The sequence below is a fragment of the Protopterus annectens genome, chromosome 1.part0, assembly GCF_019279795.1.
Source record: "Protopterus annectens isolate FY-2018-M chromosome 1.part0, PAN1.0, whole genome shotgun sequence".
NCBI classification, from domain to species: Eukaryota; Metazoa; Chordata; order Ceratodontiformes; family Protopteridae; genus Protopterus; species Protopterus annectens.
In genome coordinates, this window is record NC_056725.1 from 1,710,362,298 (window position 1) to 1,710,378,958 (window position 16,661).

A 16,661-nucleotide genomic window follows, 5' to 3' on the forward strand; every position below is an offset into this window, starting at 1 on the left:
AGCCACTGATGCAAAGTTGTAGTCCACTGTTATTTTAAGAAGAAAATATCGCCAAAAAATCTAAATCTTCCTCATGGGGTGATTGCATAGCCACATAAAGGATGGACAAGCAATAAAGGAACAAGCAAATGGCTGAATGGTGTCTGGAATGCCCGGCCTGACATGACGTTTCATTCATAAAAGGCCATCACTGCTTATTTGGGACAATTCATACCACTGACAATATTAAGAAGCCATCAAAATATCTGCAAATGGCACTAGCTGTCATTTCTGGTGGTTTAACATAGGTTCATAGGTGGGTACTAGGCTATCGGCCCTAAGGCCTGTACAAGCCTAGCCATAAAGATTCCCTGGCTTTTGCCACCCAAAAATTATTTTCTTGTGCCCCTGTTGAGCAGCGCCACAGAAGTGATCCCCGAGGTGAATTCCCCATCTCCCATCCAATCGTCAAGATTTTTCTTAAAGAGGGCTAATGAGGTACTCTGCTTGACATAAATGGCCAGTCTGTTCCAAAGTATGGGGGGGTCTCTGGGACAAGAACCTATCTGTCCAGCATGCTTTCTTTATTGTGGTGACAAGGTTTAGGTCCCTGGAGCATGTGGCTTGTAGGGATTAGGATTTTTGTAAGTGTAGCATGTCCAAAAGCTCTGGGTTTGACATGGCTTTGTATGTTAGGCGGAAATCGCCTCTGAGTAGGTGATACGCGACAGAGTAGAGCTGAAGTTTTTTGAGTTGGTCTGCACAGGGCATCTGTTTGAGGCCAGAGATCCTCTTTGTGAGGTACTTCTGCGGTCTTTCCAGTTGTTGTAAATGTCTTGTGAGGTACATACCAAACGGGGCGTTGTACTCTATAATAGGTCTAATGAGGGATGAGTAGAGAGGAACAATGACCTTCTTTTTTCTGGATGAGAAACCGTTTGTGATGAGGTGTGCCACATAGAAGGATTTCCTGACTACTATAGGGATGTGGTTACCAAAGGAGAGACTACTGTCCACCTGTCTCCCTAGGTCTCTTATCACACTTTCAGTGTTTAGTTGACTACCGCCTATATGGTAGTTCATGGGCACAGGGGTTTTCCCAAAGGGGATGACTATGCATTTTTTGTCATTGAGCTTGAGACCATAGCCATGACACCAGGCATCTGTTTCAGTGAGGCCCTTTTGTAGAATGTCCACATCATTTGGGGATTCAGTAATGGCTTCTTGTTTGCAGTCGTCTGCAAACTTTGTTAGCCATAGACCCTCTGTGTTGTCCTGAACTTCAGAGAAATAGATACCGAACAGGAGTGGACCCAAGACTGAACCCTGTGGTACTCCACTTGTAACTGGTCTGAAGTCAGATTTGGAGTTGGCTACTTTCACGGTATGGGTTCTGTCAGTGAGCCAGCTGGCAACCCACTGTGTGACATACGGATTTATGCCCAGTTAAGTGAGTTTATCTATGATTCCAGAGTGGGGGATGGTGTCAAAGGCTTTGGTGAGGTATACACAGGCTGTGTGAATCACTTTACCCTTGTCCACGGCTCTGGTGACTACTTCAAAGAAGTCAACCAGGTTTAGGAGACATAATCTGCCTTTCACGAACCCAAACTGGGTGGGGTCCAAGTTTGAAGGTTACCTATGTCTTTGTAAGTTCCATGATGATACATTCCATGGCTTTGCAGATAAGGCTCATCAGGCTAATGGGCCGGTATTACCCGGGGTCCGTGGTGGATCCCCCCTTATGGAGTGGGATAACCGTAGCTGTGAGCCATTCAGTAGGCACAATGCCTGAAGTGAGGCTATGACTGAACATGGTACTTAGGTGGGGTGCCAGTTCATTTTGTAGTTCATGCAGAACACAGGCTGGAATGTTGTCTGGTCCCATGGATGCTGTATTCTTGGCTTTGGAAAGTGTGTTTTTCACCTGTGTGGCCGTGATTACCGGGTATTCTTCCGGTATTGAGATGGGCCCTTTAGGGGGTGAGATGGGGGTGAAGTTTGCACTGAGCCTATCTGCCAGGATGTTGACAATATCAGTTGGTTCTGTATACTTAGTGCCATTGTGCTGTAACTAAGAGCAGATCTGAGTGTTGCCATTGAGATTTCTGACATAACTATAGAATGCCTTGTGGTTGTCTTTAGAATCTGTGGTGATTTTGTTTTCATAACTAGCTCTGGATGATCTTATGAGGGATCTCAGCTTCTTACTGAGGCTGACAATCTTGGGATTTTACTCTTTTTTGCAACAGTTTCTTCCTTTTATTGTAGAGTTTGTTTATGGCAGAGGACCACCAGATTGGCTTCCTTTCTTGGAGGAGGGCATATTGGTTCTATTTGGGATGGCACGGTCCATGCACTCACGTATGTGTTCATACAGTGCATTGGTGTAAGATTCAGCAGTCGTGCTTCTACTTTCCGTCAGCATGGGTGCTGTGAAGTTTGCCACTTCTGTCTGGAGAAGCGTGAAGTTGGCTTTGGAGAAGTTTTTTAAGATGGTTACCTTAATGGGGGCTGGGGCCAGGATGTCTAGGGTGATTAGCTTATGGTCGGATCTGACCGAGGAGTTGACCTGTGGTGTGGAGCATCGGTCGCCCATGTTGGTAATGACCAGGTCCAGGATACTGGTGCCCCTGGTGGGGGTATAGATAAGTTGATCTAAGGTGTTGGAATTTATGAATTCCAAAAATCGTTGGGCAAATGTGTTGGTACATGAGTAGTTTTCCAAGTTAATGGCAGGGTAGTTGAAGTTGCTCAGCATTAGGGTATTTGGTTGTACTTTAATACTTTCCAGTATGTTAAGAAAAGTGGAGTGGGAATCATGGGGCATGGTGGGGGATCTGTAGCAAGCTACAATATGAATTGCAGTCTTGCCTAGTGTTAGTTGCACCTGGAGAATCTCGGATGCATTATGTTGGGCAACCAGCCTGGAGGTGTGGATATCCTTGGTGAATACGGACATGCCTCTGCCTTTAGTGTTTCGGTCCAGGTTAGGTGGCCGAAACGTGTGGTATGAACTGTAGCCTGGTATTGCAGGGGTGCTCTTTGTAGCCTTGACCCAGGTCTCTGTCACAGTATAGAGGTCGATGTTCTCCATTTTGAGGAGTGCCTCGAGTGAGTGCATTTTGAGATTTAGACTTCTAGCACTGAGTAGCATTACCCTCAGTTTTTTCTTGCTTGTACCTGTTACAGTGGTAATCTTGTCATTTGAACCCTGCCTAAAAAGGCACTATAGGGGGTGGCAAGAGCCTTTGCCAGTATCTGAAATCCCAGGGGCGACAGGTTCAGGCTATCTCTGGCAAAGCATCACCGTCTGTCAATCATGTCATCCCAGGGAGACAGATACTGGATCCAGGCAGACAGAGACTGGATCCCCTTCGAATGACACCAGAAGAAACCATTAGATGCCTTCCTCAATAGGCTACTTAAATAGCATGTATGAGAAAATGGGGTGTGAATGGATGTCTTCTGGAACAACATGTTCGACAAAAGGGACATCCTTATGAAACCAGGTACCAACTTGGTTGCCAAGTGTATGAAAGAAGCATGGGATGCCATTCACTCTGACATAGTAAAATATCTTTTTAATGTACAGTATAATCAAGTCAACAGATTATTTACGAGGTGATGCATTACACATGGAATATGATGAAGGTACAACGGATTAAACACGAGAAGAAAATGGTGATAATCTTAATGACAATGATGCTCATATTTGCAAAGTCCCCCTTTTTTTTACAAACTTTCTAGACATTTGGACAGAGAACAGTCTGACTTTCAAGGCTCTGAATAGTGTCATACAGTAAGCTCTTAAAACGTGTACAATCTGTGGTGTCAGTTTTTGCATCTAAAGAAAACAAAGAAAAAAATAAATGGCAAAGATGGAAAATACCCCAAGATGAAAAATATCTTTCAAGTTTCATGCATGGTAGAACATACACTTTTATTCAAAGCTCATCTACTTTACTTTCATCATAATATCAAGTACCACTATAAATGACTTGTAATATGGCATAGCTTTCCAGATGGTGTCTGTGTTCAAAACTAAACAACACAGCTTTTATTTGTATGCAGTCTATGAATGTATATTCCTCAAAAGCAAACAAGTAATACACTTTCAGAAGGGCCATATCTTAGGGTCGAATGTCTGTGCAAAGGATTGAAAACTGGTTGCATTTCATGAATGAAATGAAAGCAAAATCCAAATTTGGGCTAATGGCGAACTTCTATTATCAGAAGAAACACTATCAGTGGTAATAAATCAGTGGATGGATTTCTTTAAAATAGATTATGGAAAATTAGTCATATTATAGATAATCAGGACTGAAGTTTGACTTCAGAAATGCTAACAGTGTATTAAACTGGAAAATATTTTATGATTATATTGAGAATATTGTGGAAATCTGTATTGTTGTCTGCATATGTCATTTGGCAGAGGTTTCAAACCGGATACCCTTCCTGACGTAACCCTCCCCATTTATCCGGGCTTGGGACATGTACGAAGAAATGCACTGGCTTGTGCATCCCCAGTGACTGGGTTTGACTGGTTGGATACAGAGGACAGGAAGAAATGGAAACAGATAATCCGCTGTGGCAACTCTTAACCCCTAACGACAGCCAAAAGAGAAGAAGACTGAGAATACTGTGGAGAAAGTAGTTCCTATTTGTCAGACAAGCAAAAAAGATAAATGACAAACCCTCAGAGTGGACTAGGAAAGTTAATAACATAGCAATCAACAAGAAGCAAGCATGAGAAATACCAACAAATTTTGGAAAGCATGATCAACATTTACAAAATGCATCGGAGAAGCTTGAAGTAGATATGAGTTTAACCCTGAAAGCAACTATGCAAAGAAAAAAAAACATGTTATTCAAATATACGCTATCTCACCCAAGAAAATCAACTGGGATGTTGCGGCTGCAAGATAAGAATGAACTGCTTGATAATGAAAGCATGGCTAGATTACTTTGTAGTCATTCTTTGGCCATTATACTGGGACTTCAGAAACAGGAGCAGCAATAAACACAACTAAGGGTACCACTCAACTATTCAGGTGAAGGAAATAAAGTCTGCATTACAAAAAAGTCACAGCAGATACTGCTGCAGGATTTGATAATCTTAGTGGTTTCTTCCTCAGTAAAAAATTAGACACAGCTTAATGCCATCTGGAACTTTTATATTTCTATGTCCCACAAGTGTGGAAAGAGGCCATACCTGTAGCAGCAGGCTACTGGCTAGACTTACATTTGGCTGTGGGCCTGTGTACCCCACATACACTAAAACATTGATGCAGGCCAGCCTCTGCACACAGACATCACAACTAGAAGCCATATTTCTGTGGTACTAGGACAGCTGTACCTGGATACAGTTTTGTAGTCAAATAAAGATATCTCAGTCGCTGTTACAGGTATAAATATTGTACAGACATCATTAAGCAGTCCATATTACCTCAGGCAGTGTTAGAATATCCTGTGTCAAGTTCTGGCGAGTGTGTATCAGAATAAGTGCCAGAACCTCCACTGTCTTTCCAAGTCCCATCTCATCAGCAAGTATTCCTCCTGGCCACTCAGGACCAGCCAGTGGACGCTCTTGTATAATGCTATACAAAAAACACCAAGAAAACACACAAGAAGACTCTTAGCAAGCATAAACTGATGTTTAATGGCATACTAACACACTGATGTCTAATGGCATACTAACATACTGCTTACAAGTGTTTAAAACTTAAAACTACAATGCCCACATAATACCAAGACAATATACTTACTAATATCCTGCTTGGTACATTTAAAGTACGTATCTGAAATGGCACTGCCCGGTAGATAAGACAAACAAGCAGTCCAGCTTCACAGTATATTGGAATAATGTCCTGATGGCACTCAGCCAAGCCACAGTCCCTTAGTGGCAAGGATATTAGAGCAGTCAGCCAGCGAAGTAGAGTGAGTGGCTGATACCAAGTGACCAATTCCAGGGACAGAAAGTATGCTAAGTGTCAACACAGCAGGACCCTCTGGCCTATCCTGCCAGACCTACTACACATTCGTACATTCAATGGTATCTTGAACATCCCACTCAAGGGAACTCAATTTCTTTTACAACATAAATAAAACATATTGGAAAGATAGGTATGTATCACAGAGAATACCTTGTCTGTAGAACAGACTTTCACTCCACATAAATTGAAGTCTTTCTCTTACTCTATTTAAAAGTAATTTGGATGAATAGATGGGAAACCATAAATTCATTCCCTGTATGTGTAGGGGCAACAAGTAAATGTCCCAACATATCCCTATTCTGCTCAACTCTGAGTTATTTGTATGCAAAATACAAGGTCCAAAAATTACCAAGGGAATGTAAGGTTAGGTTTCTTAGAATTCTCACAGATCAACAGCCTAGGAAGTACCTAGGGACATTTGTGAACTATATGGTAGGTCTTCCTCCTATAACCAAGACAATTCTAACTCCCAAAAGAGAAAGGACTTCCACTTTCTCTCAGAGGAGGGAAATGCCAAAAAATGACTGCTGGTCTGGCTCTGGCTGAAGGCAATAAATAAAAGACAAAGTCCTGCACCTGTCTAAACCAATGGTAGACTGAAATCAGGGGGACGGTTGCAGTGCTGGACTCACCTGCAGCTCGGACAGATGCAGGTACCAGGGAGCCAGGATGTGGCCAGCTTTGAGACCTAAGAGTGGGTGACAGGCTTCCCAGACCACAACCTTAGCACTGTGATTATCCTCCTTACTAAGACTGAGATTACTACATGGGTGTCAAAACTCAGATGGCAGTGTGAAGGTTTCTGGGCTTTCTGGTCACATTGAGGAGTCAGTCCGGAAGGAATGTCATGGCAGTTTCCAAGTTGGCTTCACCACAGGCTTCAGAGAGGGTAGCTCACAAGGATGTAGAGATGGGGACTATTAAGATGGCTTCCTGGGGATGGTATCCTTAGGGAAATTTTTGGAGCTGTCTGAGGTTTCACTGGTTTTCATCTCTTCCTCCTTTGAATATTTCTCCATAAACATTTTCTTTTTAGAAGGGATAACCATAACTAAGACCTGATGTAGGCCAGATGATGTGGTTACCTGGCGCAATAACTTAAGTTTCTTTTTGTCAAGGTAGCTTTGGAATACTAGCTTCTGTCTCCTCAGAGTCTTTTCACCAAACCCACCAGTGACTCCACAACAGGTGACACTGTGATCCGAACTTGAACAGAAAATAAACTCTGTGTGAAAATCCTTACAGTGAATTTGTCAGTCACATTGATAGATACAGACCATCAGCGGGGAACATATTATAATAATCATTCCCAGAACATAATAACAATAATGAGCTGACTTAAGATTTCTATTAGTGATTTAGATGGTTGATGCTGCTGGCAGGAGGGACAGGAACAATCATCCTACGGGAAGAAGGGATAAGTGTGCACAGAAATTACACTATTAATATTCAAGTTCCCTGGTGGATGCTGGAAAAACAACTGAGAGTTGCTACCCAAGAGTGGACAGTGCATCCTGCTGATGTCAGCCACTTACAGAAGTGATGGGAGGTACAGCACAGACACACACATTGCAAGCTCTGTCCTCAAGGTGTTACTGGGTGCAGGCAGCAAAGGAGAAATAGTACAAAAACATACCCAACAGCAGTATAACCCCTACCCCAGGGTCTTCAATTTCCTCATTGGTGCTGGACATGGGTTGAGTCAAGTCCAGAGGGAGGTTAAGGTGGTTCCAGTAGGCCCGGTGGATGTGCAGAGGAAAGTATAGCTGTGTAAGTAAAAAACCATAACAGTAAATATTATAACTGACTGTTGGTGAAGTAGCCTAAGATATGTGGGTTTAGCCCACCTGCACAGGCCAGTTTCCAATAACTTTAGGAGCCTTCTCAGCACTCCTCCTGCCATAAGTACAAGAAACACTCCATATAACAGTAAGGAGAAGGACTCAACAGCTTCACAGCAATTTGTGCCATGAAGGAAAGCAAGAACCGAGAATGTATGCGCTAGGAAAGAAAGAGAACTAACTATATACAGATAAGGTGACAGAGAAAAATACCCTGGCAATAAATCATAAAGAACAGGGAAAAAAAGTGTCTGGAAGGAGAGACGGCTACGGCAATGGTCATCCATTAAAACATCTACAGTTATAGTAAGCTTACTTACACAACTGTACTATGTTCACAATAAATAAGTTCATAGGTGAGTACAAGGCTAGCTGCCCTTGTGGGTCATTTTAAGCCTAGCCAGTTTCCTTTTTTATGTACTAGAATCAACCTATCCGATTTAGAGATTGGCCTTATCGATCCTATTACCGATAATTATATATCTACCCTAAGGAGAATAACTGGGATCATACCATAGATAATTTGGGGGGACCCATGCATGAGCTAAAGCATTTAGGAGCTGCCTCTGTCCATCAGTAGCACAGGGGGCAGTCCTGGGTACATTTTCTGCTTCCCAGCCATAGAACCAAGTTAAGCTCAAATATGGACAGGGATGAACTTTGTTTTATGTGAATGGCATGTCTGTTCCAGAGCAGCGGTATCCTCTGTGAGATATACCTGTCCCTCCAAACCATTCTGCTGATGTTTCAGAAGAGGTTTAGATACCTAGACTGCGCATTTCTGATGACATTTGACTTGCTGATGTGCAGTAAATCCATCAGTAATGGTTTGAAGGATGCTCTGCATGCCAGGCACTGGTCACCTCTTAAGAGTCTGTAGGATACAGAGTAGAGTGACAGGACTGAGTTAGTGCATGTAGGATATACTGTTTAAGCCTTGTATCCTTTTAGAAAGGCATCATGGGCATTCAAGTTGTTGATTGTGTCTGTACAGATATATGCCAAAGTGGGCATTATATTCAATGACTGGCCTTAACAGAGCTGAGTAAATCACAGCTGTGTTATCCTAAGGTTGGAAAGGCATACAGGAATACTCCTGTCCATGGGAAAAGGTGGAAAGGCATACAGGAATATTCCTGTTTATGTGAATTAAAAGGCATCAGTCTTCCAGGTCTGTTTGCATAGAGTACAGAAGCAGAATTTCTTTAGTTGTCTCTATTGAAAGGAGGCTCACATAGTTATGGTAACAATGAAGGGTGGCCATTACGAGCCCCTGGAGAATGGTCTTAGAAATGTCAATTCTGAACCTGAAAAAGGAATCAAATTTGTAATGCTTGTAAAAGTATGTAATGAGAACCAAATTGCTGTGTCTAGTATGCTTCTAGAGTCTACTCCTTTCCAGAAAGCCAAATCAAAAGACAACGCCCTTGTTAAATGAGCTATGACTATGCCAGGAAGTGTCTTGCTGTAGTGAGTATACCTACTATAATGTTAGATCTGTGTTGTCTGCTCCCATCCTTCCTCAACAAATGGGTTATCAGACCTACCTGGGATCTAACTTCAGCCACACTCAGACTTTGGATCCATAGTTCAGACTCCTCCCCTTACTCAAAATGACAAGTGTAGTATTACCCTAGATTGCACACCACACCTTACCACAAAAGTTACTATCCCCATACATATCTATATATATCTATATATATCTATATCTATATATATATATATATATATATATATATATATATATATATATATATATATATAGCCTCATACAATAACCTGTTCCCTGTCCAACACCTTAAAGAGTACATGACCAAGGCAAAAGAGATATCAGTGCGGTCACTCCAGGAGCCTAGGGTAAAAGGAAAGAGAGGGAGAAGGAGGGAGGGAAGTTGAAGAAAAACGGAAGCACACAACACAGATCTATTATTATGTTAAGTACATAACTTTTATATCTGATGTTGTCTCTTCTGTCTGTGGGATGGGACAGGGTCCCCAACTATTATCAACTTTGGGAGGTCTCATGAAAGAATATTCCAGAGAACAGAACCAAAGGAGGCTCTATACCTACTTTCTAAATCCAACTTTTACTGAGAAATGAAGGTATGGACTTTAGACCAAGAAGATGCAGCACAAACGTCAACGGATACTCTGAAGAAGGCAGAGGAGGTAGCCACTGATCTAACTAAGTACACCTTATCAGGTATGGGTAAAGGCAACCACTTCTCGCTGTAGACATGTGAAATACAAATCAGATAACCACCACTAGAGAGTCACTTTAGATACCCCCTTTCCCCCATATCACTCTGGAGAAGGAAACAATCGATCAATCCTTCATATCCTCTTAGTATGATATAAGTTAAAACAGAGTTGATGGCACACATCCACCGTGTGTAACATGTATTCTCCCTTGTTGGAAAAATTTGGGAAGAAAGCAGGAAGGCTGAGAGACTGATTAAGTGATGATTCGGAAGCAACCTTTGGAAGAAAGGATAGACTGATTGATAGATGAACCTTGTCCTTTTAGAAGACCAAGAAAGGAAGTTTAGAAGAAAGGGAGTGCAACTCTGAAACTCTCCTAGCAGAAGTGACTGCCGCCAAAAATAAGATTTTCCAATCCGGGTATTTCATATCCACGGTAGCTGTGGGTTCAGAAGGTGATCTTTTCAAAGTCTGTAAGAGAATAGTAACATCACAAGGCAGAACAGGGTCTTTAAGGGGAGGGGGGCATGAGAAGGAAGATATCCCTAAGGAAAGCCTTAGACAATTTAAGGGAGGTGATGGAAGACAGATTATCCTCAATGTGAAAACTGGGATGGCTGCTAGCTGGACTTCAATAGGACATCAGCTAGCTCCAAAGTGGAAAAGAGACACCAGGAAGTCCAAGAACTCTGGAAGAGGGTCTGAGACGGGATCAAATTTTTTACTAGAATCCCAGATGGAAAATATCTTCTATTTGCTCTTATAAATCATTTTGGTAAACAGTCTCTATAAAGCAGTTAGAATGTGGATGCCTTAGGTAAAAAGCCTGGACTCTATAGCCATTATCAGAATTGGAGAAACCATACAGTCAACCTGAAGGCTTAAAATTCTGGATGAGCCATTCCAGATGGGTGACAGGAAAGTTCTGCAACAGTGGCCAGCACTCAAGGAGGATGTGTGAGATGAGAACAGAGAAAGGGAAACCACCCCTTTTGGGGTCAGAAAGGATCAATCAGGATCACCATAACCTTCCTCATTGATGCTTTCTGTAGAAATTTCAGGATAAGAGGAGTAGGGGGTATAGACGAGCCCTGGGGCCAGCTCTAGGACAAAGCATCCCCCAGTGACTCCTCACCTCATCCTCCTGGGCACTATGACACTGTACCTGTTGCACTTGGTATTCCATGGGAAGGCAAAAAGATCACAACACGGTTTGACCCAGTGGCTGAAAACCTGATCCGCCACTGTCAGGTTGAAGGACTACTTGTCAGTTAGGAGGAAAGACCTGCTCAACCTGTCTGCTAGAACACTGAATTTCCCTGGTATATGCTTTGCTATTAGAAAGCAGTGGGAAGACATTGTGCACTGTCAAACCCTCACGGCCTCTCGACATAATGAGTAAGAATATGTTCCCATCTGTTTGTTGCTGCACCAGACTACTGACATATTGTCTGTATGAATGGATATCGCATCTGTGGGGAGGGAGCCCTGAAAGGCCTCCGACTCTAGGAGGGCTGTCCTCATTTCCAGGACATTGATGTGAATATTGGTCTCTGCAGGGGACCACATGCCTTGGATTGTCTTTCCCATTAAATATCCCACCCCCACCACAGCTGCCATGGTCAATGTAGCCTATTTAGAAAGTAGGACAAAAGGTCGCCCCTGAAAAACATCCAGAGATTCCAGCCACCACAGAATATGATTTGCACAGATTTTTGTGAGAGAAACTTGGAAACTCATGGTCTGATGTTAACTGTCCTTTGTGCTGATACGGTCCAGTAGAGCGCTCTCATGTGGTATTGGGCAAGAGAAACCAAGCTGATGGCAGCTGCCATTGAGCTGAAAGAAACAAAATCAACCTCACTGGTGGCTTTTGACAGGAAAGAACTGCTATGGCTTGTTTATACAGAATGCCAATCCTGGATTTGGGCAGCCTGGCTATTTTATGATCCATGTCCAAATGAGCTCCATTGAATTCTGTAGCCTTGGCAGGGTGAAGTTTGGATTTGGCTGTGTTCAAAGGGATGCCTAACTATGTGCAAAGCTGGAGCAAGGAATCCTTGGCATGGGGAAGATTACAGGTGGGGGCAGTTATGATTCAGTTGTCCAGGTATGGGAACACTCAGAAACCCTGCAATTTGAGATGAGCCGCAACCAGTGCCATACACTTGGTGAGCAACCTAAGGGATGTGCTGAGCCCAAAGGGCAAAGCTCTGAAATGGAAATGACTGGCTCCCAGTCAGAAGTGGAGAAACCTTCTAGAGCTTCTGAAAACGTTATGTGGTAGAACACACTGGCTCAGATCACTGCGATCCAAAATTGGTCTGAGATCCCAGTTTTTCTCTGGCTCCAAGAACTTTGAGTAAGTTCTGAGTCCTAGTTGGTCTGGCAGGTCCTCATGGAAGACTCAATCATCTAGCAGCTTTTTTATCTCTACAGCTGCCGTTTTTTCCCTGGGAGGTAGAAAATTGTGAAATTTTTCTTGAATGAGGGTATAAGAGGGAAACAGAAGAGAATAGCCTCTGGTTATGATCCTCTCCACCCAAACATCTTGAGTGATGGAGATCCAGGCCAGGCCATGGGATGCAGGGATAATTGCCCCTGAGTGACTTCAGAGTACAGCAGTCGGGCAACCATTCAGGAACGCTGGTAAAGCCTATTGGAAATTGGACCCTCAAACCTCTGGTTTTGCAGACCACCTCTGCCACATGGGTGATATCCTCCATTACATTACCCCCTTTGCCTTGGCAGGGGGAGGTCTATCACCTGAAGTGTCAGGGGTAAAACACTGCAATTTAAGGAACCACAACTTCTTCACTCCCTTCTGGTTCCTAGAGAAGGACCTATGGAGGGTACAAAACTGGATGCCTACAGCAGACATGGTTTTTCCATCTTGCTCACTTCTGGATAGCGTCTCTTTAACCATAGGCCCTTAAAAAGTTAAAAAACAAAATGCTGAAGTGCTCTGCAAAGTCACACAGGTGCATCCAGGCATGCCCCCTTACAGCAATGCTGGTGCCCTCAACTCATGAAGTGCCTTCTGTCATATAGGAAATGAGACATATGGACACATTTGAAAGCAAATGTGGCCAACAGTTGACAGACCTTCTGTGCTGTGCAGATAACAGAGATTTAGAGAGGTTCTTGGTCAAATTTCTCTGGAAGCATGTCGTGTGCCAAACAATTTAGCACCCGAACAGCAAAGGTCACTGAAGCATAGACACATTTCCTGAATTTCTCCAGCCCCCTAGACTCCCTGCAAACTCCTTTTTGGTGACCACCACCATGGAATCAATGGCAGGACCCTTGACCAAATAAGGGAGATCCTTCAGGAGACCAAAAACTTATCTGGCTTATGCAGGATTGGTTCAGCCATGTCCAATTCCTTCCATGCCTGCTTGGAGATTAGATCGACCATCTTCTCCATGGGAGGGACCACCAAACAAGTAAATATGCCATACCCAAAAGCCTTGAGAAACTGACTCCTCCTAGGATAGGGCTTCAGAGGACAACCTCCTTTTCTATACAAGTAGTTCCAGGATTTCTCCAAATGAAATTTCCTTGGGGGAGGGATCTGGGGCACCACTCCCCCTGATCAAAGTCAGTATCTTCAGTTAAGGACTCCTGGGTGAATTAATGTGCCTCTTCTTGAACGAATGTTCATTGGTCCCTACACAGTGGGGTGTTTTGGACAGGACTCAGAAGCAGAAAGGGGATCCTGAATGCAGCCTGTCCCAAGGCTAGGAGAGGGCTGGCTGTCCTGACAGGACAGAGACAGTTCCTCTGGGGTGGGACAAATCCAAGTGGGAAAGTAAAGTCCACACCCTAAAAAGTGAGTGCATTTTTTCAAAAGCCAAAGTAGAAATGACCTGAGACCCCTCCTACAGCAGCAAAAGCTCCTAATGTGGTCTGGTCTTGAAATCCTACTCGAACTGGCTTAGAAGCTGACACTGGGGCTGAGCTGTCTAGTGCTGAAGCTCAAAGAGGGAAGGGATGGCTCTAGAAACTTCTAGCCAGGCACACCGGACCCAACACAGAAACCCTGACTCAAACCCATCAGGGTCAGAACCACTCCAATCAGATCAGAGAAACAGTCTGAGTTGACGAGGACCATGTATTCAGATCTGAGGGAGACAAACCCCAGGAAACATTCAGATCCAAAAGCCATAGATCCAAAGGTCAAATCAGAAAAGGAATGATAATATGATAAGGACATGGGCCCATGCTTACATATCTGACAGTGGTCAGAACCAGGAACCCCCAAATGCATTACAGTCTTGAGAAACTTCATCATTCTATCCATGTCCGCTTTGGGTAGTCTTCTGGAAGACTGCAATGACCAGGAAGATGAAGCAGTGGAGGAGTTTCTGGAAGAACAGTGGAAAGTTTTTTTCCTGAAGAAAGGGTGACCATCTGAACGAAACCGGTTTTGGGGAGAAACAATGTTCCAGTGATGTCAGATCCAACATTTTAAGAAGCTTCAGAGCCAGACCAGAGGAAGAAGAGAAACCCAGGCACCACTTCTTGGACTCTTTTTTTATCTTTATTTTTCTCCTTTTCTTTGGGCATTTCACCAGTCTTCTTGTCCTTAGCCCTACTGAAGGTTTCTTGTCAGAAGGAGAGACAGCAGATAAAGATGAGTGAGTCAGGGAAGGAAACTTCTTCCACATAAGCAGGGAGAAGACACTTCAAGAGTAATTTCTTCCTTGTCCCCATGATGGCCCTAGTGCCAGAAGCAGTACAAATGGAGCTCTGCTCATCAAGATGAGAAGCCCATAAACAGTGGAAGCACTTTACATGTGTGTCTGAATTAGGAATTTTATGGCCGCAGGCCACATACTTTTTAAAACCTGATGACTTATCAGCCATATTAAATGGTCTACTCCAACACCTCACAAAAGCACAACCAACCAAAAACAATAATGACAACTATAAAACAGAAAAACAGTCCCAAAGTACCACTAAAGAGAAAAATATCTTTAATACTAAATTAGCTAGAGAGGAAAGAGTGACAAAATAGCAAAGACAGAAAAAATATCTTTGAAGATTATTTTTAGGTAAAGGAAGGTAAGTAAAGGGAGGTAGGGATAAGAAAAGTAAGAAACAAGTGTAGAGAAACCAGTAACCAATTACTATATCCAAAAAAGTATAATAAAATTGCTTCGGCTTATCTACTTCCAAGCCTGTGAAATGGAGATTGTGCGTATAGCAAATAAGTGACTAACAAGATGTGAGGTAATTCTCTACTTGCATGGCATTATGTGTAAGGGGAGGAGCCTGAACTTTGGATCCAAAGTCGGAGAGTGGCCAAAGTCAGATCAAAGATGGATCTGATAACCCATCCATTGAGGAATGGACAGAAGAGAAATCAGACCAAAAGTTAACAGCAAAAGACAGCCATGAAGAGCTAGCTAACTTTAACACTGGCTGCTCTTTCCTCTTATGTGTATAGGAGATGTAGATCAGAGTGCAACTTGTGTGCGCTACATCTTTAAGAAGCGTAAGAGGCTGTGCGTGCATATAAATTCCAGACATTTGCAATCCCTTGTGTTTTAGCATGTATGATCACAGTTGTTAGTTTGTATACAAGTTACTTAAGTCACAGTCAGTAATCCTCTATAGTGATGTGTTTGTATAGAATAAAGCTGCTTAAACATAACCCACGAATACTCATTTATTCGTGTACCAACAAGAAAGAGACATGGTGTCTGAGCCGGGATGGAAAAGAGAAGAAGATTCGGAGTCATGAGATGTAAACACGACTGGGAAGGTAAAACCCAGAGAAAATAGTACAAACATAACCAGAAAGAATCAAAGGTAATGAGAAATAATACGAATTGTTTACTCAGTGCGAGAAAAGGCAAAAAGTGGCATTACAAGCTCACAAACACATTATCAGGCAAGTGGAAAGTACAAAAAGTTTGTTAACTAAAGAAAATGTTTTAAGTATTTGACAAGACAATTGACCGTAAAGCACAAAATGAGCATGTCTAGGACAGAACACGCGTGTTTAAGTCAGAACTGGGCATGTTTAGAGTAATGCCAGCACAAAAGTACATTGGGCCTAAAAAGGGCTTAAACAAGCAAAATTAATATAATAAGAAACAAGAAAAGGGCACAGTAAGCAAAAATAAAACAAGGCGACTGCTTGTGTTTGGGCAAGGTGCTGTGTTTGGGCATAATTACAACTTCGTATTGTATCAAGGGCATAACTAAAGTTATTCAAAGTATCTCAGAGTGTGCAAAAGTGCTTACAGTGTGTGCTTATTACTGTGGATGTATTTCAAAGAGTTTACTGTGTGCAAAGTGCAACTATTTCATGCAATCCGGTCAAAGCATAGCTATTTCGAAAAGTTCTTATGCTGGGTAAGCAAAGTGTCACCATTACAGAGTGCTTCCTGTACTGTAAAGAGTTACCTAGCAAGGTACTGCGATTTTGGGGACATTTCAGTGTGCTGTATGCAGTGATTTCCAAGGTGCAAATACTTCAAAAGCTATTAAATTTTGTGCAACAGAAATTCGATTTATTCGCATTGTACAGTTGCTTGATATATTTCTTGCATTGAAAAAAGTATTTCTCACAAAAGATTACAAGAGTATTACAGTGCTCGTGAATTACTCAGTTGCATCGTAAAGTTATTGA

General features: G+C 42.7%; 1 protein-coding gene across 1 annotated transcript in view; it reads right to left on the minus strand.

Moving 5' to 3' along the window:
* Positions 1-16,661, minus strand: part of SHPRH (SNF2 histone linker PHD RING helicase) — a 1,609,144-nt gene that overhangs the window by 1,393,781 nt on the left and 198,702 nt on the right. Inside the window, exon 6 of the mRNA XM_044068807.1 lies at positions 5,429-5,579. Coding sequence (XP_043924742.1) covers positions 5,429-5,579 — 151 coding nt within the window. The remainder of the gene's footprint in view (positions 1-5,428; positions 5,580-16,661) is intronic.